General features: G+C 37.7%; 2 protein-coding genes across 2 annotated transcripts in view; one reads left to right on the top strand and one right to left on the bottom strand.

Annotated features, from left to right (window-relative positions):
* LOC134670708 (brain tumor protein) overlaps positions 1 to 27,789 on the top strand; it is a 502,486-nt gene that overhangs the window by 126,828 nt on the left and 347,869 nt on the right. The gene's annotated exons all lie outside the window — the stretch shown is intronic.
* LOC134671004 (uncharacterized protein K02A2.6-like) lies at positions 3,891 to 5,180 on the bottom strand. Its single transcript, XM_063528825.1, has one exon. The coding sequence runs from the start codon at positions 5,178 to 5,180 to the stop codon at positions 3,891 to 3,893; it is 1,290 nt and encodes a 429-aa protein (XP_063384895.1).

Raw genomic sequence — 27,789 nt, 5'->3', positions numbered from 1 at the left:
TTTCTTGATCACAATATTCCGTTACAGTTCAATCTCCAATCACCTTACTTCACAACCGTCCTCCCTTCACCTCTGCCCGTAACCGAATGCCCGTTAACCGCCATGCCAGTCGTCTTTTATTCTTTCTTCCAACTACCTTCTATTTACAAAGGTCAACTATCAATCACGTTACTTTTAAATTTATTAAATTATAGATTACCAATGATTATTCAACTCTTTATTTCATTAAATCTGTTTCTAATAATTAGTAATTTTAATGAATCTTACACTCGCCCATCCTGACATTGTGCATGTCCTCATGCACAGTCATACTAATCGCGTCTGTCATCTAATCTTACACTCGGCATGTCAAATCATCGGGCATTCAGTAAGAAAATTATTAATACTTCATTACACATTTAATACAATTTCTTTGTCTGTCTATATACATTTTTTTTTATTATTTATTGAATTCATCTAGGTATATCTTGACATTATTATTTCAAATCCAATAAATATATCCATCTAGATATATAAGTTTTTATTAATGTTACACATACTACTACATAATATAAAGTACTTACTTTTTTTTAAAACAAATCATCACTACATATAAAGTACATTACTTAACATATTAGGTTGCTTTTTTTTTTTCATTATTTCTCCTGTTTTTTTCTGTTTTTTTTTATCACTCTCATGACACAAACGTGTCTCACAACATACCATTTTTTTAATCAAATTTTATATGTAGCACATTATTCCTCTTGTTTTTTGATTCCATATTTTCTCCATTTCATTCCATTTTTCATTCCATTTTTTTTGTGCTACTTACTGAATCACTCTCATGACCAGACATCGGATTCCGTGGGGCGAAACTTCTTGACAGCTAGGGACTTCCTACGTCGATAAACTCATTTATCGATACTAGTTCTATATACTAGTGACCGCCCCCAACATTGTGTGTTTTTCGTAACTATTGTTCTGAAGACCAGTATGAAATTCATACATAGCGTCTAAAATAATCGGTAGGTTACACATAGATAAGGCTAGTACCGATTGCATTATAAAATAGTTGATACCCATTATCTTAACCTCTTCAGATAATTCAATAGAAGTACCTTACCTACTTAGACACTCACTATGAAACAATACTTGTCAATGTCATCAGACACTGTCATTCTCATTTGTAAAGACGTGCTATTTATTACAGATTTTATATTTATGAGTGAAAATAAATAATGCCTCTTCAAAAAATAGAAGACTTGCTTAAAAAGCATCCTGAAATAATTAAACGCGGGTCTAAGCTACGCTGTAGCCAATGTCAAGTGACCTTTCATCGCAAAAATTATTCTCTTGCTAGGCACTTGAAAACCGGAAGACATACAAGTATTCAAGAAGAAAAATATAAATTCTACAAAGAGCTTACTATGTTCATGGTGGCCTGCAATATATCGTGGTATCAATTAGAAAATCCAAATTTTTATGGTTTTATTCAAAATTGCATTTCTGGACGATATGGGAAGTTTTCAGTGCCTTCGGAATCTACTATCAGAAAAAATTATCTTTCTCCAATTTATAATGAAACGTATCAACAAATTAGGAACGAAATTGGAAACAATTACATCTACGTGTCGGTAGATGAAACTACAAATTCTAACGGTGACCAAATTGCAAATGTTGTCATTGGCAAACTTTCTCACAGCACACCAAGTCGGCCGTATGTTATTGCAAGTAAATGTTTACAGCAGACAAATAATGAAACTATTGCAAATTTGATTATAACGTCCCTATCAAATTTTTGGTGCTGTGATTCAAATAGCGATAATTTCAAAAAAGTGCTATTGTTGGTGACTGACGCAGCACCTTATATGATAAAAATGGGTAAGAAACTGGATTCAGTTTTTCAAAATATGACTCACGTAACATGTGCAGCTCACGGATTAAATAGGGTTGCTGAGAAAGTTAGATATCTGTTTCCAAATGTTAATAACTTGATATCATCCGTCAAAAAAGTATTTTTGAAGTGTCCCAAGAGAATCAATGTATTTAAAAATATGTTACCAAATGTACCTCTACCGCCGCAACCAACCATTATAAGATGGGGCACATGGTTGCAAGCAGCAAACTATTACGCTAAATATTTTGAAGATATAAGACGAGTTCTGCATACATTTTCTGCATCAGATGGGAAAGCAGTAAAATGGCCAAGGCTGCACTAAATAAATCTTCTCTTCAGGGTGAACTTAAATTTATTGCCGACAATCTAAATATCATTCAAGAGTCGATAAAGAAATTACAAGCAACAAATTTGTCTCTAGACTTTGGTGTGCGAATAGTGAAGAAGGTACAGTCTGCATTATCTAAAATATTTTTGGACAAAAAGGGGAAAATCGTATACGATAAATTTAAAAACGTTTTTTACAAAAACTCCGGGTACAACACAATGGAAAAAATCAATTTGTTATTAAAAGGTGAAGAAGTTACATTACAACCGATAAATAAACGAAATACCATTGATCACTTTATGAAATTTTGCTATGCTCCTATAACCTCCACAGAAATTGAAAAGTCTTTTAGCCACCTGAAATGGATTTTTCAGCCAAGACGGAGACGCTTAACGCCCGAAAATATGGAAAAAATTCTGGTAGTTTACTTTAACAACAATAGATGGACAGTCATGAAGAAATAAATTGTGACGAGTAAACTTTTAAAAACGTTTTAAAAAAAGAAGAGGAAAATTTAGTTCTTATTTTATTATATAATACTCTTTTAATAAAAAAATATTTTATAAGCAAACCTTTGTGTGATCACTAGTATTTAGAACTAGTATCGATAAATGAGTTTATCGACGTAGGAAGTCCCTAGCTGTCAAGAAGTTTCGCCCCACGGAATCCGATGTCTGCTCATGACACAAACGTGTCTCACAACATAACATCCTCTATTTCCGTCTTTTTTTTTATCGTTACCATATATCCGTTCCTCCATCCATAGCAAATTACCAATTCAATAATTCAATAATCCAATAATCCAATAATCCAATACTCCAATAATCCAATAATCCTATAATCCAATAATTCAATGATCCAATAACTCAATTATCCAATAACTCAATAATCCAACAACTCAATAATCCAACTGTAGTATTCAGGATTAGGGATCTAAGTAAACCCACCAAGATAGCTAGACCAAGACTGATTTATTTTAATTCTCAACCTACCGCACATTCCTCGGCTACCCACATCTATAATTATGATGATATACCTACATATGTATGTATACAACATCTTCCCCCTTATGAATAAACATGCTTATTTTCATACTAGGTATACCAAACTTAAAACACAGTTAACGTAGCCAAGCAAAATCAAACTAGAACCTTATCTTATTAAATGCATAACAAGACCATACATATATTTACATGTATTTTTTTTTTTAGTATCTAAGTTTATATATTTATTTAACTATCATTACAGCAACACTACCTTTATCTTCTTACACTTTTTACTTCTACACATTTTTTTTTTTAATATAACAAAAAAAACATTAACATGCTGCGATACTTGCACTAAGCCATTGTAAACCCTATTACATTGCATTAAGGTTCATCACAAGGTTATTAACTGTAATTAGTATTAAAATACACTGCAGTTGAAATCGTTTACTTTTGCTTTGCACATGACTTGTTTACTAGTTAGTAGTTACCTATAATAATATATAACTATTAACTATTTATAGACGAATATCTATGATATCCTTATATACTAGTTGACATTTTAAACTTTTTTACAAGTTAGGTACCTATGGACAATATTTTTACTTACGTATTACATACTTACACGTATTACACGTGTATATAGCAAAATCCATCATTCATAGGCAATCCTTATACCATATCTACTTCAGTTTTATAACTAAAACCTATCAGGCGTGCGTACTCGCCGGCCTGAACGAGTGTAGCGGAAAGCGGAATCTTGATCAGCTGTGGCCTGGGGCCCACGGGAACTCTGTGGTCCCGGTGTTTGACCTCCGCCACACTCCTCCAAGTCATCGTAATAGTATTTTGGAATGTTTGGCCCTAAACTGCTACTATTGCCAGAGCTGTCAGTATTAGGCGGCGCCGGCGCCGCCGGTATGATCTGCTGCCTGTTGCGGCGGTATCGGCGGCCGTCCGGCGTGCGCACCCAGTAGGAGCGCGGCTCGGCGGCGGCGCGCTCCACCTGTGCGCGCACCCAGCGCCCTCTGCCGTTTATCTCGGTCGGATCTCGAATACGCACCTGCTCATTCTCTTTTAATGGTTTTAATGACCTTGTTCCTCTATTGTAATATTGCTTCGCTTTGTCCTTCTTAATATCGCGTCTGATTGCTATTTCTTTTCTCACCGGAGTCTTAGGGTTCAATAGGCTACTTTTTACCGGTAACTTTGTATTTAATCTCCTACCAAATAATAACTGAGCAGGTGAGTATTTTTCACCCGATATTGGTGTGTTGCGAAAATTCAACAGTGCCACGTAAAAATCAGTTTTAGTTTCTTGTGATTTTATGATCATATTCTTGACTGTTTGCACATTACGCTCCGCAAGACCGTTCGAGCGAGGATAATGCGGTGAACTAGTAACCTGTTCGAAATCCCAATCCCTAGCGAACTCTCTAAACTCCTGCGAAACAAATTGACAACCGTTATCTGATACCAATCTTTGCGGTATCCCGTGACGTGCAAACATAGGCTTCAAAATACCTATCACTGTCGCGCTTCTCAAATCCACTATAGTGGCCACCTCCACGTACTTGGAGTAATAGTCGACCACGAGCAAATAATGTTTTCCCCTTACCTGAAAAATATCAGCTGCAAGCACCTGCCAAGGCCTATCGGGGTCGGCGTGCGGCGCGAGCGGCTCGCGCGGCGGCGAGGCGCGCCGCTGCGCGCACGTCTCGCACTCGCGCACCGCGCGCTCCACGGCGGCCGCCATGCCCGGCCACCACATCACGTCGCGCGCTCGTCTCTTGCACTTCTCGATGCCGAGATGACCCTCATGTACCTTCTTGATCATTTCGGCCCGTAAACCACTAGGGATAATCACCAAGTCGTTCCGAAACACTACGTCCTCCACGACATGGATCTCATCTCTGACCTCCCAGTAAGACTTAGCTTTTTCAGTTACAATACTTTTGGTATGCGGCCATCCCTTTCTGTAATACCCCATTACTTCACACAAACTCTGGTCTACTCTCGTTGCCTCTCGAATTGCCTGCATTTTAGTGCTACTAAATGGTAGGTTACTTACCAGGGTATTTAAGTGTAAATTTACCTCCTCTTGTACTCGGTGATCGCGCCTACCGCCTAAGTCCGTGGTCGCCCTTGACAACGTGTCAGCCACGTACATCAGTCGTCCTGGTACATAACAAATGCTTAAAGAATATATTTGCAGTTTTAATAACATACGTTGTAGTCTTATCGGTGTCTCGTTCAGTGGCTTTTTGAAAATAGCCTCCAATGGCTTATGATCCGTTTCTACCGTTACCTGAGAGTGCCCATAGATAAACTGGTGAAACTTACTGCAGCCAAACAGGATAGCGAGGAGCTCCTTCTCTATTTGAGCCCATCTCGACTCGGTGGGAGTGAGCGTGCGCGCGGCGTAGGCCACGGGCCGCCCGCCCTGCAGCAGCACCGCGCCCAGCCCGCGCGAGCTCGAGTCCACCGACACCGTCACCGGCTCGTTGGGCGAGTAGTACCTAAGTGTCGGCGTCTGTGCTAATTGACGCTTAAGATCATTGAATGCTTTCGTGTGCCCCTCATGCCAGTCGAAACTTACATCTTTTTTTAATAGCTCCCTTAACGGCTCCACCTTATCTGAATAATTATGAATAAAACGAGACACATAATTTGTCATGCCTATAAAGCGTTCTAACCCTTTTTTGTCTTCCGGAATGGGCATATTTTCGATACACTTCACCCTATCTGGATCAATCCGAATCCCATTTCTATCAAGTATGTGGCCCAAAAATTTTACAGTATCCTGACCAAACACACACTTGTTCTTATTGAACTTAACCCCATACTCTGCCGCTACACGCATTACCTCCCCCAACCTCTGATCGTGTTCATCTCGCGTCTTTCCGTAAACTAATATATCGTCAATAAACACCTCCACACCTTGCCTTGCAAATAATTTATACATTATACTGTGAAAAACTTCTGACGCACAACTGACCCCGAACGGTAACCTGAGGAAGCGGAAGCGCCCAAAAGGAGTCGCGAATGTGCAAAGTTTTGAGCTAGGTTCATCTAGAACACACATATAAAACCCTTTACTCGCATCTAACACCGAAAAATACATGGCACCCGAGATATTAGCCGTTATTTCATCAAGAGTGGGGAGTTGGAAATGGCTTCGCTTTATCGCTTTATTTAAATGCTGAGGATCCAGACATAGTCGAATATTCCCATCCGCTTTTTCTACTATCACAATATTGGACACCCAATCAGTCGGTTCACTAACCGGCACTATTATATTTAACTGCTGAAGCCTTTGCAACTCCTCCTCTAATTTTGGCCGTAATTTAATTGGTATTTTTCGAGACCCTCTAACAACAGGCGGGACAGTTTCATCAATTGTTAACTTATGCAACCCCGGTAACTGCCCAATTCCCTCAAAAATGTGCTTATGCGACGCTATCATCTTACTAATGCAGGAGTCTTTAATTTCATAAATACGCTTTATCAACCTTAATTGTACGCAAGCATCTCGCGATAACAAATTGTCACAGTCAGCGTCTAGAACATATATTTTTTGTTTAATTATAGCATCATTAAAACTCAAATCCGCTTCAAAACAACCTACAACTGGTAATATATGTTTACTAACCTCTTTCAATATTGAACTCGTCTTACATAATAATTGCTTATCAAATCCGGCAGCCACATAATTGTTTATCGAGATAACTGTCACGTCCGCACCGCTGTCCAATTTAAACTGCACCCGTGCTCCGTTTACCACTATCCACTCGTACCAGTCCTTTCTGTCAACGCTTCCAATTTCAATTCCCCTTATCATAAACTCCTCCTCTTCGCTCATTTCCTCCGTCGATTGACACGATAACTCACGCATCGTATGACTCACAAATCCGGACGACCGACAACATCTCGCGAAATGCCCTCTCCTATTGCACCTGAAGCATGTCACTTGCACAGCTGGGCATCTGTTGTCGTCATGCGTGTAGCTACAATTCCAACATCGGCGCTCCCTCCGGCCGGCGCCGGCAGCGGTCGTGGCGCGGGGCCGGGCGGGCGGCGGGCCCGGGCGGCCGGCGGCCCGCGGGCGCGCCGCGACGGGCTCGATGGCGGCGCTCGGCGCAGGCGGCTCCGCGGCGCGCACGGCCCCGGCCTGCTCGCTCGCCACCTCGGCCGCCCTGCACCATGCTGCGGCGTCTTTTAACTCCAAGTCCGACTTTCTGAGCATCCTCTCCCTCAGCTGGCCATCTTTTATCCCCCTTATCATTTGAGTCAAAATCAAGCTATCCCTTAGATCCCCAAATTTACACGATTTACTTTTCACTTTCAATGTCGCATAATATTTCTCAAACTTGTCACTTCCCTGAGAACACTCAAAAAACAGATGTCTCTCAAAGTTAATGTTTTTTGTTGGGTCACACCTCGATTCAAACTTTTCGCACAACACATCAAAATCGTCCTTTTCGGCCTCTTCAAAGTCCAATTCTTCATATATTTCACGCCCACTTTTACCAATGATATGTAAGAATAACGCACACTTTTCCTTCCCCGATGCCCCATCACGCCCCGAAGCTACCAAGTACCAATCGAATGCTTTTTTCCAATCACGCCAATTGTCCGCCATATTCCCGTTGCCGCCGTCGCATAACGGCGGCGGCTGTTGTAAACTTGCATAGCCACTATTCTGAGCGGCCGACCCTGCAATTTCTTTTCCCGTCATCACTAAACAACCGAGACGTCCGATTTACGATTAATACACCGAGTTATTTACACCTGACACCATGTAGTATTCAGGATTAGGGATCTAAGTAAACCCACCAAGATAGCTAGACCAAGACTGATTTATTTTAATTCTCAACCTACCGCACATTCCTCGGCTACCCACATCTATAATTATGATGATATACCTACATATGTATGTATACAACACCAACAACTCAATAATCCAACAACTCAATAATCCAACAACTCAATAATCCAACAACTCAATAATCCAACAACTCAATAATCCAACAACTCAATAATTCAATAACTCAATAAGCCAATAACTCAATAATCCAATAACTCAATAATCCAATAACTCAATAATCCAATAACTCAATAATCCAATAACTCAATAATCCAATAACTCAATAATCCAATAACTCAATAATCCAATAACTCAATAATCCAATAACTCAATAATCCAATAACTCAATAATCCAATAACTCAATAATCCAATAACTCAATAATCCAATAACTCAATAATCCAATAACTCAATAATCCAATAACTCAATAATCCAATAACTCAATAATCCAATAACTCAATAATCCAATAACTCAATAATCCAATAACTCAATAACTCAATAATCCAATAACTCAATAATCCAATAACTCAACTCAATAATCCAATAACTCAACTCAATAATCCAAAAACTCAATAATCGAAAAACTCAATAATCCAATAACTCAATAATCCAATAACTCAATAATCCAATAACTCAATAATCCAATAACTCAATAATCCAATAACTCAATAATCCAATAACTCAATAATCCAATAACTCAATAATCCAATAACTCAATAATCCAATAACTCAATCATCGAATAACTCAATAATCCAATAACTCAATAATCCAATAACTCAATAATCCAATAACTCAACTCAATAATCCAATAACTCAACTCAATAATCAAATAACTCAACTCAATAATCCAATAACTCAACTCAATAATCCAATAACTCAACTCAATAATCCAATAACTTTACTCAATAATCCAATAACTCAACTCAATAATCCAATAACTCAACACAATAATCCAATAACTCAACTCAATAATCCAATAACTCAACTCAATAATCCAATAACTCAACTAAATAATCCAATAACTCAACTCAATAATCCAATAACTCAACTCAATAATCCAATAACTCAACTCAATAATCCAATAACTCAACTCAATAACCCAATAACTCAACTCAATAACCCAATAACTCAACTCATAATTCAATAACTCAACTCAATAATCCAATAACTCAACTCAATAATCCAATAACTCAACTCAATAATCCAATAACTCAACTCAATAATCCAATAACTCAACTCAATCATCCAATAACTCAATAATCCAATAACTCAACTCAATAATCCAATAACTCAACTCAATAATCCAATAACTCAACTCAATAATCCAATAACTCAACTCAATAATCAAATAACTCAACTCAATAATCCAATAACTCAACTCAATAATCCAATAACTCAACTCAATAATCCAATAACTCAACTCAATAATCCAATAACTCAACTCAATAATCCAATAACTCAACTCAATAATCCAATAACTCAGCTCAATAATCCAATAACTCAGCTCAATAATCCAATAACTCAGCTCAATAATCCAATAACTCAGCTCAATAATCCAATAACTCAACTCAAAAAACCAATAACTCAACTCAATAATCCAATAACTCAACTCAATAATCCAATAACTCAACTCAATAACTCAATAACTCAACTCAATAATCCAATAGCTCGATAATCCAATAACTCGATAATCCAATAAAGCGATACTCCAATAACTCGATAATACAATAACTCTTTAATCCAATAACTCTATAATCCATTAACTCTATAATCCATTAACTCTATAATCCATTACTCTATAATCCATTAACTCTATAATCCATTAACTCTATAATCCATTAACTCTATAATCTGTTAACTCTATAATCCATTAACTCGATAATCCAATAACTCATTAATCCAATAACTGCTTAATCCAGTAATCCAGTACCTGATCAATCCAGTAACTGATTAATCCAGTAACTCATTAATCCAATAACTCACTAATCCAGTAACTCATTAATCCGTAAGTCAGCAATCCGTAACTCATTAATCCCGTAACTCATTAATCCCGTAACTCATTAATCCCGTAACTCATTAATCCCGTAACTCATTAATCCCGTAACTCATTAATCCCGTAACTCATTAATCCCGTAACTCATTAATCCCGTAACTCATTAATCCCGTAACTCATTAATCCGTTACTCATTAATCCGTTACTCATTAATCCGTAACTCATTAATCCCGTAACTCATTAATCCCGTAACTCATTAATCCCGTAACTCATTAATCCGTAACTCATTAATCCGTAACTCATTAATCCGTAACTCATTAATCCGTAACTCATTAGTCTGTAGCTCATTAGTCCGTAACTCATTAATCCGTAACTCATTAATCCGTAACTCATTAATCCTTAACTCATTAATCCTTAACTCATTAATCCGTAACTCATTAATCCATAACTCATTAATTAAAATAATCCAGATATTTTATAATTCGATAATATTATACTTATCATCATATGTAGGTATTTTCATCATATCGTTATATTACTTGCCACTTAAGCGTCAGTTGCACCAACCACAATTGACGAATTGATCAACAGCAATCAGCAGAGCTTTGCTTGCTACAATAACCAAGCTAAAATATTTAAAATGCAACGAACTTCTTAAAACCAAGGATAAAAGCGAATCAATACACAGTTATAACGAATACTTTACTAGTGTAGGCCCAACCTTGGTTATTCAATCAACACCAGCCAAAATGATCCCGCCAACATTATAAGATTTATAAGACTGAAAAAAAATTCCCGTCAGTTTGTTTCTCTTATTATTCTAATAATAATTAGAAAATTGTAGATTTCCCGGATACGCGGAACTGTCCTGTCGGGCCGCACACGTGTGTTAGGGTTAAAGAACAAGTCGGTAATTTTAAACAAACAACTTTACATATACTTGGATTAACTTTGTTTCTAATCTACATTAACGACTTGACTTTCTTGGATCTGACCAATGCAGACGTTGTGCTACGCTGATGACACGGCAATACTATTTCACGGTGCTTCCTGGGATGCAGTAAGCGCCTTCACAGAAAGCGGTCTAGCTTTGGTGACGAACTGGCTTCAATACAATTTGTAACTCTAAAAGCAGACTAAACGAGATATGTGTGCGTGTATAAAACAGCTGCTTCCGCCTCGTGGTCTCTTAAATGTGTCAAAAGTTTACTCATATTTAATATTAGGTTAGGTACCACTGGTTCCTACCACACGTCATGTAATTGTAAAACAATAGAAAAACTTCGTCTATAAAGTACTTAGGTGTTATTCTGGATGAGCAGACTGACAACCGACAGAGGAAGATGAGAAACTCAACTTTACAGCGTACATTCAAACCACAGCTAAATAGTGTCAGGAAATAACCTAACACTCATTTAAATATCTTCGAAATGTCATGGATATACCACAGCGCAAATCAACCTATATTGCCCTAACTCAACCCATTATTACGTAAGTAGGTAGGTACTAATATCGGTGTATAGCGTATAGCGCATCGATCGTTATTGTTGTTTTTTTTTTCTTTTCATATACCTACTAAATTATGAACAAATACTGAAGAAACGTAACTTAGTCTTTCCTTTACCAGCGTTAACGTCACATTTTGCCAAAAGAGGAAACAACCAAGATCAAAACTTATGAATTAGGCTAACGAGCCCCATACAACTAACTTGAGCGAACTACAGGACACCACAGCATTGCCTGGACAACGATTCCACCCCCATAATCTGTGAACCCGTACCTCGAGACAACTTTCGTCAATACAAATAACTTTAAGGTACTGTACCAAAATATTCGCAGTTTAAGCAATAAACGACATCTAGTAAAATCTACAACTGAAGACGACAAAGATATACAAGCCATCCGTTCCTGTCCTGTGCGGCTTCCACGTGAAAGCGACCCTGGCCGTTGTCCTTCCGTGTTGATCTTCGAAGCCATCTCTCATTGCCTCGGCCGTGTCTGCCGCTGCTGCGGCTTCGACGGTTGCGACTCCGCCTGTTGTTCCCCGGGGACTGGCGGCGGTTGCGACTTCGGCTTCGACGTTCTTGTCCATCATCAGATTTCGATTTTCGGCCACGCTCAGGAGTTTTCAAGCGCCGCCTGGATGTTTTTTTCCTCATGGTCCATAGTCTGGAACTCGAAAACAACACCAGCAATGGAAGAGTTCTAAATCTTTGGATTGTTAATAATAGACAAATATAAATTGTTCTTATTAAGCTTCGTCTGTTTTATTTATTTATTTAATTTACGTTACTGCTTCCGGGGTAGAATGCGGGACGTTTAAAACAGATCTTAAATCCAAAACAGATCCGTATCCCGGTACGGATCCGGAACACAGGCTTTTCGAAACGGGAAAATTCTAGAACTGGTACAGAAACGGAATCTAGAACAAATTCGGGATCCGGCACTGATCCGATACCAATCCGGCACGCATCCGGTTCAAATCTGGCACGAATCCGGCAAATGATATACATGCGGTATTAATCCGGCACAGATCCGGTACCAATCCGGCACAGATCCGGTACCAATCTGGCACGGATCCGGCACCAGTCTGGGACGGATCCGGTCCGAATCCAGCATGGATCCGGAACTCATCCGGCACAAATCAGGTATGCACCCGGCACGGTTCCAGTATCCGGCACGGACCCAAATCCAGAAACGGGATCCGGAATACGAAACGGGCCGCGTAGCCAAGATGCCAATCGCTTACGCTCCGTAGCGATCGGAATGCAACTGTCACTGTCGCGCTAATATGGAAGAGTGATATAGAGACATAATGCTTTTCGTTGTCGAAGCGACAGCGATTGTAACCCCGGCCAGGTCGGCGGGTCGGTAACTACCAGTAAAAGTATCATTCCTACTTATTTACAGTCCGAGTAGTTTATAATTTCGAAAACACTTAACCCCGCTATATAATACTGACGTATTAATAAGTAATATATTGAAAATATGGTAAAAGTTGTAACCAAATAAGCGGTACATACATAGACTAAAAGAATTCGATCTACACCTGTAAATAATCATAAAGGTATCCGAACTATTCCAAATAAAACGGTGTTCCAAAGGTTTCACGCTACCCGCGATGTAATGAATGCTTTAATTATATTATGGATAGGCATTACAGCAAACACTAAAAAAAACCTAACTGTTGGTCTTGAAGAGAAAACTTGCAGTATAATTGCTCTCGAGTGAACGAATAGGCCGAAATGGGTTTACCCAATTATTTTGTTCTTGATAAAATTAACGGTGTCTTTGTTTCTAAGCGCCCGTTAAACATAAACTTCCTAACATAGGAAATATGAAATGATAATTAATTTCAACAAAACAACAACCAATATAAGTGTTACTAATATATGTATAGGTATATAATTATAATAATTTTACACCACTGTTACTATTGTAACAAATTAATTGGGTAATTAAGATTTAACTCGATCAGTTCTAATATTAATACCTACATAATATAACTAATACATTCAGGAATACCATAGTGACTTGTAGGTACTTACCACTTCTGATGTATAATAAAAATTCCTTCTTTCATAACAACAATATATTTCTTGATCACAATATTCCGTTACAGTTCAATCTCCAATCACCTTACTTCACAACCGTCCTCCCTTCACCTCTGCCCGTAACCGAATGCCCGTTAACCGCCATGCCAGTCGTCTTTTATTCTTTCTTCCAACTACCTTCTATTTACAAAGGTCAACTATCAATCACGTTACTTTTAAATTTATTAAATTATAGATTACCAATGATTATTCAACTCTTTATTTCATTAAATCTGTTTCTAATAATTAGTAATTTTAATGAATCTTACACATGTGATAAAGACAAAGACAATGTTTTGTGCAATGTTTAAGTAAATAAAGCATTCGAAACATTCGTCTTCTTTTATACTACGCGCAAACTAGCGCCACTGCTAAATCGTGATTATTTAAATTTGACGAAAGATACCTATATAAAAAAGGGGACTACTACGTATTGTATTTTGTATTTAAGTACCTACCTTTTGAATAAATCAAACTAGTTTTTATGTTGCTGGATTCGTCGATCTATGAACTCAAAACGAAAACGGCCGTTTTAACTTTGGACGCATTATTTCTTAATTTTTAAATATTAGAAATATTTTTTGTTGCGCTGGGAGCTTATTGTATATTCTAGGTCCTACATATGGCATGATTGTGATGATTTTTAGGGTTCCGTACCCAAAGGGTAAAAACCTATTACTAAGACTCCTCTGTCCGTCTGTCTGTCACCAGGCTGTAACTCGAGAACCGTGATACCTAGGCAGTTGAAATTTTCACAGATGATGTGTTTCTGTTGCCGCTATAACAACAAATACTAAAAACAAAATTAAATAAATATTTAAGTGGGACTCTCATACAACAAACGTGATTTTTTGTCGTTTTTGCGTTATGGTACGGAACCCTTCGTGCGCGAGTCCGACTCGCACTTGGCCGGTTTTTTTCATTTATATCTGACATGGTCAGTCTAATTGGATTATCAGTTCTAATCGGCAACCGACAATGTCGCCTTTGCTTAAAAACGTCACATCGGGTAAAACAAGCCTTATGGCAACCACTTAGGAAGTGCCCAAGGTCAGTGCAGTGACCCCGTCAAGCGCGAGCGGTCAACGACTCGCCCCGTGCCATGCCATGGAAATTTACTCGCTTTTTGTCAACCTATAGTTTTTCTAGTCTTTTGTTCTAGTTGGTAGTTTAGGTTTTTTACCAGGTTTTTTATTTTACCAAATAGTGAAATAGTAGTTATTACGGCAGGAATTTTACGAAGAAAATAACTACATAGGTAGGCCCACTTGCACCATTCCACTGACCCGGGGTTAACCGGTTAAACCTGGAGTTACCATGGTTACTAGTACAATTTGACACTCGTCAACCCAGTGTCACCACCACCACTCCACTGACCCGGGATTAACCGGTTAAACCTCGGGTTAGTGGGATGGTGCAAGTGGTAATTAGTTAGGGACAAAACAGTAAGGTAAGGTACCTACAATACCTACAGGTACGTGATGCATATTATTTAAAATTGCCCACTAAAAGCTATTTCTACTCAGAATAATGAGCTCCTTCGATCCAGTTAGGAGAAAAAAATTGTCCCGAGATCTTTATTTCTATCTTGTACCACATAATAAATAATAGTACTAGGTACAGAAGACTCACTCTCTAACAAAACGCGTCTGTTACGATCAGCACAGATATGGCCGCTAGATGGCGACGGCGACACGCGCGGCTTATGGCTTTCCCCAAAATTGGGGTTGAACGGATGTATAATATACTTTTAGCTACCTGTAGCAAAGCGACGAAATCGCGGAGTGAGCCACGCCTGCTTGTACCTACTACCATTTTACACACTGTATGACGGTAGCAGAATAGAAGGAACGGAAAAAGTGAGGAAATTTTGGGATATTTTTTTCTCCTAAAAATGTCATAAAAATATCAAAAAAAAGCGTAGTGGACGAGAGTTTAAATAAAATGAATTTCAACATTTATGGTTTTTTTTTTAAGTATCAAGTATGATCAGAAAAAACGTGTGTAAAGATTGCTTTGCCGTTTTTGGCAACTACTTTTTTGATATTTTAATGTTTGAGTGGTCATAAAACGTGGGTTCAGACCTTCAGACCTCAATCGTGACGTATAAAGCAAAATGTTGAGTAATAATTTGGTCCTGATCCTTATCATATTACACAGACGAGAGGTTAAATCATCTCTGCAAAAAAACAACAATTAAGACGCGTGTTTTTTATGTTATTTAGGTACTGTATTATATCCTACCTACATTGAGGTTTATTTTTTACCACATAGTGACAAGCAATTTTAAACTATGCGTGTTTTCCGGCCATTTACTTAGTCACTGACAGTAACTCTCCGTCACGAAAACAAAACAGCACAAACAGCCTGTATGTATTTGGATCTAAGCACTTTAATATTATGTGTATAGGCATATAAAACAGGTCGACGAACTGAACGTTCTATCGTATTATATTAGCACGGTGACCTGTAGGTACAGTCGTCATCAGATATATCGGAGCGGTCAAGGTGTTCACATATATCTGAACACGCCTCTATTGTCAAGGCATTAGAGTGCGCGTTCAGATATTGTGAACACCTTGGCCGCTCCGATATATCTGATGGCGACTGTACTATAATAAATTGTAGTGAAGAGCTGTAGAAACCTTATTTGAGCCAAGCCATTATATACTAAGCTAAGCACGTGTGTGAATAAGGCGTAGTACACACACTACACATATATTTGCCCCTTTTGGGATTTCATATATAATCCACTCAGAATGAGAGACTCTTCAAACCAACCAGATTTTATCCAAAAATATATTAAGTCCGCCTTCTGTGGTTGCTCCAACCGGCCCCTAAAGCTACGATACCTAAAAATTAAAATTAGGTACAAGATAAGCGTAAAACAGCCTTGTAACCATTTCCATAATACGTTTCCGAGCTTAAATTCCCAAACGCAACGGCGCTAACACGATATCGGAACGATAACGTTCCGATAACTCGACGATAACCGCTTTCCGATATTTAACCGCGATTAAAGAAGCCCAATAAATATTTATGACCTGTTGATGTGATCGAGATTCCTCGGAATGGTTAGACAGCTAATTTTACGGTATATTATAGCACGCGTATTTTTGGTCTCTTGCGCGATATGTTTCGGAGAGCTTAGGTCTCTATTTTCAAGCATTACCATCAGTGCACCGTGCAGTGCCAGTTTCGAAGTCTTAATTTGAAATATTAAAGTGTCAGCCTCTGTTACAGTCTATACTCTGTATCTTTAGATTCATAAATAAAAGTAAACAAAATCTACCCTCAAATGGCTCTTTAAATCAGTCTTTAAGTCAGTTGAGGGTAGTTGATAACATTACATGATCAAATAATCTTTCTTGAGCTTACCGTGGGGCTCAGTCAATTTGTGTAAAAATGTCTTGTAATATTTATTTATTTATTTTAAATAATGTAGGTTAAAGTCAGGTCGTTCAGTGACTGACCCAGGCGGTTTTGTAATTGGTCGGTTAAACAAGGAATGTTATAACTACCCGAAAATGTACAAATTGTTTGTTTACGTTTTTTTTAATGATACAGACTATAGTCTTTGTTAGTTCAAAAACTAAATAAGAAATAACGTAAACACCAGGGAAGATCACATATTATCTGAGAAATGTCACTTGTATCCGTAAGAAAAGGTATTACGGCAAGAGGCTCGCGTTGACTGATTGCTGGAGCACTACGGCTCGCTGACGTCTCATGATTGTCCGCAAGGTTGACAGCACAATACGAGAATACAACTAGATGTTATGAGAATCGGACGAGTGGCGCGCTCTATTCGGAAACAATTCTATTTTTAAACTAGTAGACCAATATGTGTCTTGTCCAACTCTAATAATTTCAATACAACGTTACTCGGTTTGAGACAGAGTCTGTTTTGCAGACATTTTGAAGTATTTTGAAATATTAACCTGACAGTTTCTGTTACTAGACTTTTTAGTTCAAAAACAAAAAAAAACTACCAGATATATCGGGTAGACCTGTTTGAGAAATGTAATGTCGCTTGGAACCCAAAGGCCAATAATTGAAATTACTCAACCTCTTTAAATAAAAATCAGATTTTCTTGTTTATCTTAATTTTGTCTCTGTAATTTAACAGATCTCATGAAATGCCTCTATAATTGAAACAATGTCATAGTTTCATCATTTTAGCCCTTTTTAGCGTTTCGTAATTCTAAAATTATTTTAAAGTCACTCCCGCAGCTTCCATTTTTCACAATTCTGAATAAATATAATATTCCACTACTAAGTTACCAAATATAAATATTCCCGCGTCATATTAGGGGTGTGATTTATCGCGCCTCAGTCTGCGCTCGGCTACAAATCAAGGAGTGCTAAAACCTGCGAGTGTCAACCCTGAGATAAAGCTCCGAGGTACGTCCAGAGACTTATTTTTCTCGCGTTTATAAGACGCGGAGTGAGACAGGGGCGTCAGCGGAGAACGGCTTAACCTTCTAAGTCCCTGCGTTCAATTTTTTTATTACCTATTCCAAAATCTATATTGAACTTTTATTATGTAACTAAGGGTTCAAATTTCAAAAACAAAACAATTGCTTCTGGGCCTCAGGAGGTTAAGAGCGTTAGGCCAAGAAATAACAAGGGGACAAAAATATATGGTGCGCCGCGCGAAAGTTGCGACGTAAGGTATTCCATCGGGCGGGTTTTTACCTTTTATCTAAATTACTCTGTAAATATACTTCTGTATAAAATTTTGCTCGTCAGATCCCTCGTCAATATTAAATATTAGCTTAAGTTAGGACTATTCTGTTAGCAATAGCAATCAAATATTAATAGTATTTATCCAGGTATATTACTTATCCGTAATAGTCAAATTATAATTTACGAATTTTAGTCCGTTAAATCCTCCTACATCACAATAATGATTCTTAGTTCAAAGACCGATACCATTAAAAACAGGGATTAAAAACAGGGCTGTCAAAAAGCCATCAGCTCATGTATTAGCCCCTCATTCCCTAGCTTATAATAGTTTTTCCCATCTCCATTGTTCGAAGGAGGCGTGGACGGGACGAAATAAATAACACATGTTACGTTACACGCACGCGATATATTTGTTTACATATAGCGTAAGTAAATAGCTGTGTGTGTGTAGATTTATGGCTCCATGACAGTGGTAATACTGGCAATTAAGGAGATGCCCTGATAAAATGTTAAATGGTGATGACCCTGCCCATTTGGTGGGTTACTTCATGAGTTCACGTATACCGTTGTATAATGTTAGTTAGTGACACCAGTAAGAAATAACCGGTCAAGTTCGAGTCGAACAGGTTTGGGCGACGACGTAACGGCGTTGATTTTACGCCTATATTACGTAACGAGTATAGTATGAATTATCGCAGATGAATCTGTTAAGACCACCCTGATTTTTCTCTGAATGAGTTGACACATAAATTTGAACCTTAATACTATCAGAATAGTTGCTTTTTAAACGACATGGTTGCTTTTGCACGCGCTGAAGACCGCTCTTAAAAGAAGTAAAGGCTTTTGTTTAACAAATTAGGGCTGAACCCGAAAATATCATCTGAGATAATTCATGTTATAACGAAGGTTTAATAATAGAATAATGTGTTATTTTTCATTTTCTCATCTGCAATAAACCATAAACGTGCGGTCGGATTTTTAAATATCTTTTATTTTGTTAATATACAGTAAGTAGGTACGACAACGCAAAACCGAAGAGTTAAAAAAGGCATCAACCCCATATAGATCCATAGTTATTTACTATGTTTTATACTCGGCCGCTTGTGAAGCATTCTCGCGTGCGTCGAATACATTAACACGTGAGGAAAATGTATAGAGAACTTGTAAAAAGCTTATGCGTAAGTAAAAGATACCGATTTTTACCAAAAGTTTCGTGGAAAATATACGGATTATATGAATTTATTTAGTAGCTGAGAACTCATAAAATAAATAATATACTCATATTATTTGTTGTTTTTTTCTGTCAATATGTATATGTCGCAGCTAACTGGTTAAATTAGCCAGCTAATTAATTGGCTGAAGAACAACCAGCCAAGTCATTTATCGCAACGTTCAACCAGATGGCTGAAAGTCGTGTTGTCATTTAGTTACCTCTTACGTAGTCATTTGGTTACCTCTGACGTAGTACAAAAAATATGAGTACCGAAGTATATCGCATGTCATTTTTTTCCGCACCACCATATCGGCAAAAGAAATTGTTGTCGAAGTTCATGCTTAGGCAATAATATCTTTTGCAATGCCACAGAAGATCTACCCAGCATTTGTTCTGGTTAACTGGATGAAATCCCTTACAGGAATAAATTCACCTTTGACTGATCATTCACGAATTATCTGTATTCTTCTCTCGTTGTGTTACTTTGTACAATAAAGTGTTTTAGGAATGAGTATTTACCACTTAAATGTAATATTTCCAGTTTTGCAATATTTCATCATCATCATCATCATATCAGCCAGAGGACGTCCACTGGCTGCACATAGGCCTCCCCCAAAGAGTGCCATAACAACCGGTCTTACGCCACCCGCATCCAGTGGACTCCCGCGACCTTTACCAGGTCGCAATATTTACAAAACAATAAAAGGATTATTAGGAAATATGCCCCCGACCTCCAACTTCATAATTAGGTGGGCAACGATAAAAACTAACGAAGCGACCCCGCAATAAAAGACACCCGGGCCCCATTCGGCAGATTTCACTTTATTTCTTTCTTTCGGATGCTTTTGTTTTATTTACGCGAGGAGACAGGATAAAACGTGTTTCCACTTGCGATTTTATTGAGATGAGTTCCGTGTACTGTAGAATCATTTTAAGAGTTTAATTTTCTTTGACATCTTCGTGTTTACTTTCAAAAATGTTTACGTTAATGAATTGTCCTTACAGTAACAATATACTAGTAGCCATTATCTTGAGGAATTTAGAATGTTATGTTAACTATGACAATTTAATTTTTTTTATATCACGTCGGTGGAAGCAAGCATACGGCCCGCCTGGTGGTAAGCAGTCACATCATGGTAATATAAAGCAATTTCAATTTCTTTAATGTTGGTTATATGTAGTTATGACCGATATTCTGAAATTGCGTAATAATAACGTCGATATCTATATTATTATAATGATATTCAAATCATTTAAAAATAAAAAATAATAATTTGACCTTATTTCTAGTCACGATGGCATTTTATTGAGTGTGATCAAATGACGCTAACCTGGTCGTAAAGGGGCCCACTGATTAACAGTCCGCCGGACGGTATCGGCCTGTCAGTTAGAACAAAATGTTGACAGTTCCGAACAACTGACAGGCCGATACCGTCCGGCGGACTCTTAACCAGTGGGCCCCTTAAAATGCGTTTCCTGGACCCATCATAGAGAGATTATATTATGTGTGTAGGTAAAGCAGTATATGTAACCGTCACATAAACTACCATAATACGGTGTGATACATTAACATACAAATCTAATCATCAAAACAATACTATTTGCGCCGTATTTAATACCTCATAATTTATTCACATAATACTTACATTTCCCACAATATATGGTAAAGTAGGAAACACGCATAGCCATAAAACTATAGTTCGTGACATTAATGTGTAATACATGACCTAAACGTGGTTAATGTATGTTAATGTATGTACATAATAGTCTGTCAGCTTTACGTATAGGCTTTAAATTGTGAAAAGGATGCGTCATGTGCGTTATATGAACTCATCTACATAGTTATCTTGCAAGGTTAGGTTGTCTGCACGACAGACACCTTTTAAACTACTTAGATAATTTATTCGAGGAATAACACTTAGTGAATATTTAAATCACACATTCGACTTTAAACTGTCGTAGGTCATAGTAATATCGTTCGTTGAAATTGCGCATCGGCAAGCGTAGCGTAGGACGCCCTCAGACTAGATGGAGCGTTGACCTTCGCAAGGCGGCTGGCAAGTGCTGGATCAGAGTTGCCGCAAATCGTGCTCAATGGCGTGCAATAGGAGAGGCCTATGTCCAGCAGTGGACGAGAGTAGGCTGATGATGATGATGATGATGATGAGTCATAGTAACATAAGTCAAAACGGTTTAACTCGCATGTTTAATTATTTTTAGTCATTCGCGCGACATGTTTCGGAGAGCCTTAGGTCATTTTCATCTGATGCTGACTGTACATAACAGCCACTTGATCGAAACCAATTCAGCGTTAATCTTTACGAAAAAAATTGACTCATTAACAGACCTCGTAAATTTTATTGCATTTTGGTGCATCGGAGAGGTGTTAACGGAATTTGTATAGATAATTCCAACTGAAATGGTAAATTAAGGTTAATATTAACGTAATTAACGCTAATTAATCATGAGGGTTGGAATCGTTTACACAAATTCCGTTAACACCACTCCGCTGCACCGAAAATGCTATAAAATTAACGATGTCTGCTCATTAAACAGCTGCCTCTAACTACAACTTCATTCATATCTGTTCAGGTTGTAAACCTTATATTTAATTATCAAATTAAGTTGCAAAACTAATGTAAAACACACATTTGATTAATTGTTACCTGAAACTTACTTAATTAACATCTGAAACTCCACGCCAGCGGCAAACAAAACAAATGGCAGGTTAAAGTTACCCAGTGAACTAGCGATCAAGTTCATTAGTCGAACACAAGCCGTTAGAGTAACGTTTTGCGTAACGACAATTTGTAACGAGCTAGTGGTACTCGTTACCGATGTCGTCAGCCTTAAATGCTTGGCTTCTTGGCGGTGTTGGTCCCGTTCGGCTACCGTTTCGTTATGTCATAGAGAGATAATGTTGATACATATTTTATGACATAGGTAAACCTAAACATTTACAAAATGATAGTGATAGGCTAATTCGAACGTACACTGACATCAGAATGAAATCAACCCAAATGATGTCAGAGGGCCCACTGATTAACAGTCCGCCGGACGGTATCGGCCTGTCAGTTGTTCGGAACTGTCAAAATTTTGTTGTAACTGACAGGCCGATACCGTCCGGGGAACTGTTAATCAGTGGGCCCCTGTTATCTTGCGTCAAGTACGAGAAATTAGTGAGTCGTCAAGATCGTCTGTAGCTGTATTTATTTTTATTTTTACTATTTACTAGGTATACCTAAGGGTAAATTGCAATAAAAATAAGTTGATTAATTCTATGCTGATGTTACGAAAATCAACGATATAATTTGTATTGTATCGTATTTATTGTTCTTAATTCATACACATACTTGTAAAATGGCTTTTGCGGCTGTTATGTTCAGTTCATGTTAGTGTGTTATGTTATGGTTCAGTAGTAGGGTAGCCGTTTAGTCATGCTTCAAAAATAACTAGATCATATCTATAAAATGCAATACTTCTGGATTAGAAATTCGCATAGGTATGGCAATGTGCAAGATTGCACAACCTTTTTGTACAAACTTACCTTTATTACGTATTTTTGTTTATGGTTTTGATATTATTATTTTTTCTATTTATTATTTGACAGATTACATTTTGTTTACTCCAAATCCAGTGCCTTTAATTACAGTCGTTCATAAAAGGCACTGATATAAAAATAAAGTGTTACCGTTTAAATGTTCATATGAATTAAAATGGACCCACCGAATCGCGCGTCATGGCATACGGGAACCGGCCCACACTTGAACTGCCGAAGCTTATCTGCCATGTACACTAATATTAGTCAGACAAGAGCCTGGGTAGGGAACTATCCACAACTTTCCACGATAATGCCGACGCGCAAATTGAATAAGGAACTTTCTACCTACATATAGGTAATAGTGCCTATGTAAAACTATGTAAAGCAACAAAGAATTTTCGTTTTCCTATTCGGCTTTGTTTTTAAAATGATTTAATTAACCGTTGCTTTACGAATCCAGCAGCACAATAGAGATGTATTCTACGCTATTTTACAAGCTTTTATTTAGTTTCACCTGACCGTTGTCTGTAATCAAATCTTGCAAGTTAAATTTGATCCACTGCCCGGTTTCCGATTGAGCTGAAATTTTGCATACATACGTAAGTCGGGTGACAATGCAATATTATGGTGTCATCGAGCTGATCTGATGATGGAGACCAGAGGTGGCCATAGGAACTCTGTGATGAAACAACGCAACCTAATTGTGTTGGGGGTTTTTAGAATTGTCTCGATGAGTATTAATTAGTTGTCTGTCGTAAGAAAAGTACAGTCAGCGATAAAAGCTTGTATCAAAAATGATTTTTTTTCCAAAAACTTATTATACTATAATAACCCAAGAACACCCCTAAATTAAGTAAAGTTCAATGATTATAAATATTTTTAAAACACTCGAGTAGCGGCCCTAATTGTGGGCACAACTGAAATAAGCAGTCGCTCTGCCATACTAAATTTGTACGGGAGAGCATATGTGTAGTGACCCCTGAGGGTGACCTCGATTGACTTATGTGCTCCGTCTAGTAGTTGAGGTGGTATGTGGGCGACACACATTAAGCTCCTAAAAATACTTTATACATATAAATATACTCTAGTTATTATTTGTGGAATTGCTCCAAATTCTAATTCAAGAACTCCTATGTAAGAAAAAGCAAGAAATGAAAAGTACTCTAAATAAAGGAATGCACCGTTTTATACCTGAAAATTTGATGTCACGAACCGGTAACATTGAAAAGTTAAATTTTATACCACAGGAGTACCCGAGAGGGTTGTCTGCCACACAGACACCAGCGTACAGTAGGCGTGACTGTTTTACTTAGCATTTTTATTTCACGGCATAGTTTTACAGTCCAGAAAAGAAGGCGTAGGCAAGATGCATTTAAATAACTTCGAACGTGGGATAATTTTAAAAATGGCTAATACACGTACCTACTAAAGTACTAAACCAAACGCAGTTCATACTTTAGCACCACTTAGGCTACTGCAACCGTTTACTATAGCATCTCGCTTATTGTTGCTACAATACCACTACAATAGAAAGTGCTTCTAGTTTGGCCCGCTTTTGAAATTATCAGAGTTACTCTGCGTGATACACTTAGCGCCTTCCATCTTCTGGTGCCAGCTTATCGTTGAATTTTGGGAATATTTGGAGTTCTTGAATGCACCAGCTGACCCACTGTAGCTACCGCACACTGTGCTGCGGTAGTACGTGACCTTGCCTTCAGCATTCCACTGCAGTGGATACTCGCCGGCACACGTCGAACATGCAATGAAACCCATTCCACTCCACGTTTACCCTGCAATATTAAACTTTATCTACGGAATTGTGTTAATATTGTTTGTTGTGAACATATTATGTTAGAAGCTTGTAATATTGTAGGAGAGAACAGGTTATGAAAGACAGGCGTATTCCAATTTTAACTACAGGTTATGAATTTGATTTGGATTACTAAAGGTGACAATCCATTTCCAGCGACAGCTGCACTACTGCTGCTCATTTGTTCATTTTACTATGGAAATTGACAATGACAGCGACGCGTTCAGTACCGGTAGTGCAGCTGCGGTTAGAAATGGAATGTTACCATAATCGATGGATTACTATCGGATCTGTCAGTGTCAAAAGTACCATTTTTTTTTTCAACCAAAAAAAGGCACTTTTAACAGTGACAGATCCGATCCATGTCTAATCAGATCGAATTCATATCCTATAATAGATAACTAGGGTTGATTTAGACGGCGCACGAACTCGCATGAGATTTTAGTTACATTGCGGACTGTTGGTTACGTCCATTTCAACCGACCGATCAAAACCCGCAATGTAATGAACCCGTAATGTACTGAAACCCGCATGCGAGTTCTCGCATCGTCTAAATGAGCCTTTATAAATTTTATTTGTAATTAAGTAAGTATGTAAGTACCTAATAAGTAATAAGTAAATACTTTACAGATCAAGTTAGTTTCGATAATAATTTCATATGATAGGGGTTATCCATAACAATTATGGTTTCGTTAAGGTTATTAATTTGCACATCCAAAGGCCGTTGACCCAAATAATGACGTCTCTAAGTTTTAGTTTCGAACTTTAATCGATTTGAACCCTTTGATCACCAATAATGCTTATAATTATGGTAAACTTTCTTGATTGAAATTTAATCAACGGCTATATTACATTGTATCATGTTAAACTGATTATATATATTTATTTACAAACAAGATATATACAAACTAAGTGTCGCGAACATATCGCGAACCGGCTAATAGTTGCCAGCGTCATGGGGTAGATGGCGCTCGCAGTCACGTTTAAGTTAAAATAACCGCTTCTAGGTTATTGTGATTTTTTAGGAGGACAAGAGGGTAGACGCCGAACGATAGGGATAAGAGGAGGTTATATGTGCGAACAAATCTACGGAGGGAGAGAATTTTGCTTTTGGATCAATTCAACGAGTTTCTTATGGTGTTTTTAGATTAATGATGTGTCTCTTGTAAATTGTGAACAACGTATATCAGTAATCAGAGTGAACAGTGATCCGAAGGAATTGTTGATGGCTAATATGAACTTATGGTAACTAGTGTGAGGAATGGGGTCGCTATAAGGGGAGGTTTGGAGGCGACTACGAAGTTCAGGAAACCAGGTGGATAATCAGGTGAAACTAATTTTATATGTAGGTAATAAAGTAGGACACCAGCAATGAGTGAATCGTCATCTCACTAACGTCCAGGCCTCATATAGGTATGTCGTATGATTACATATCGTTGACCAATCTCAGTAAAGGCATCATCTCATTCGATAGGTTAATAACAACTGTGGTGAGCTTGACGACATGGTGGAGATGCTGGGATTATTTATGTACATGCATAATCATCATCAAAAGTAACATATGAAAAGTCAATTTATGTAATTATGCACGTACAACTTAAGAGTTAATTTTTTTGTTTGTTCAGGTCAATTTAATGTTTTTTTTCAGGCATGAAATGAAACCCATATTTATGTAAGGACTGTTCAGTTTACTAAGCGGACACTCTTACACCTCTTTTAATCGGCGAATTTAAAATCAATTGACGTACAGCTCATAACAATATAATTAACAATCCCTTATTTATCAATTGCTACATATTTGTTCCCATAATAGTCAAATATTTTTCCCGAAGGACCGAACAAATTTGGAACATAGCAAGTTAGTTCTGCAATAAGGATGCACAGGCTAGTATTCACTGCGAAAAATCGTAAATATGTACAAATTTTCCAAGTTAAACGTGAATAAAATTATTAAAACATTTGCAGAGCATCATATGCTTGAAGATTTTACGAAATCCCGGCACAGAAGCGGCCCGGCCAATCCAGAAACAAAAGTATTGTCATGCGGCTGTTAAAATCAATAAATTACTTATCGGTTCGCGAAATTCCTAAGACAGCAGGCGTTAGAGTAGGCACAGATTAAAATATAAGAAGTATGTACAATAAATGGACCCATAGAAAGAAAAAAATGGACAAAAGAATTACAGAGCAGCGAAAGCAATCGAAAAAAAGAAGCGTCAAACTGTATTACATTTTACATTAAGATAAATTTCGTAGCATTTTAATGGACAACGGAAAATGCGTAAAATGTTGCTGTAGTACGTTACCAATGGCCCTGATGCTACCATGCCGTTGTAGAAGATCATATATTCGACGAGGAGAGTAACATCAAAATTGACCAATTCATGAAGAAAGTCCTTGTCTGGCAGGCAATTGGTGCCTGTGGCCTTAAAAAGTTTGTTCTATTTTGCGACATGAACTTTGGTTGCGACATTTACAGAAAATAATGCATCTAATAACGAGTACTTTCCGTCTATCAGACGCATAATGTCACCTCTTCATTTCGGCCTGATTTGGCAAGTGCCCACTATGCTGGTCAGAAAGTAAAGCTACTGAATTTGAAAAACATTGATTTCGTTCAAAAACAAGTCAACTCATCTAATTGCCCGGAGCTCCACTCCATCGAGTGGCACTTGACCAATGTGAAGATGCACTTAAAAAAGGGTAGATGAGAAGCTAAAACATTGAAAGAATTCAAACGAATGTTGTTTACAACTTGTCAAAAAGTGTCAAAAATTTATGTGCAGGCACTTGAACGGCGCAACCGTGTAAAAGTACGAAAATCTTACCGATGTTATTATATTATACTATATTTACATTAAAATGTTTTGCGTTGGTTTCCGTTTTTATTA

This window comes from Cydia fagiglandana, chromosome 14, assembly GCF_963556715.1.
Source record: "Cydia fagiglandana chromosome 14, ilCydFagi1.1, whole genome shotgun sequence".
Lineage (NCBI taxonomy): Eukaryota > Metazoa > Arthropoda > Insecta > Lepidoptera > Tortricidae > Cydia > Cydia fagiglandana.
The sequence above is the reverse complement of the archived record's forward strand: the minus strand, read 5'-3'. Positions and strand labels throughout refer to the sequence as shown.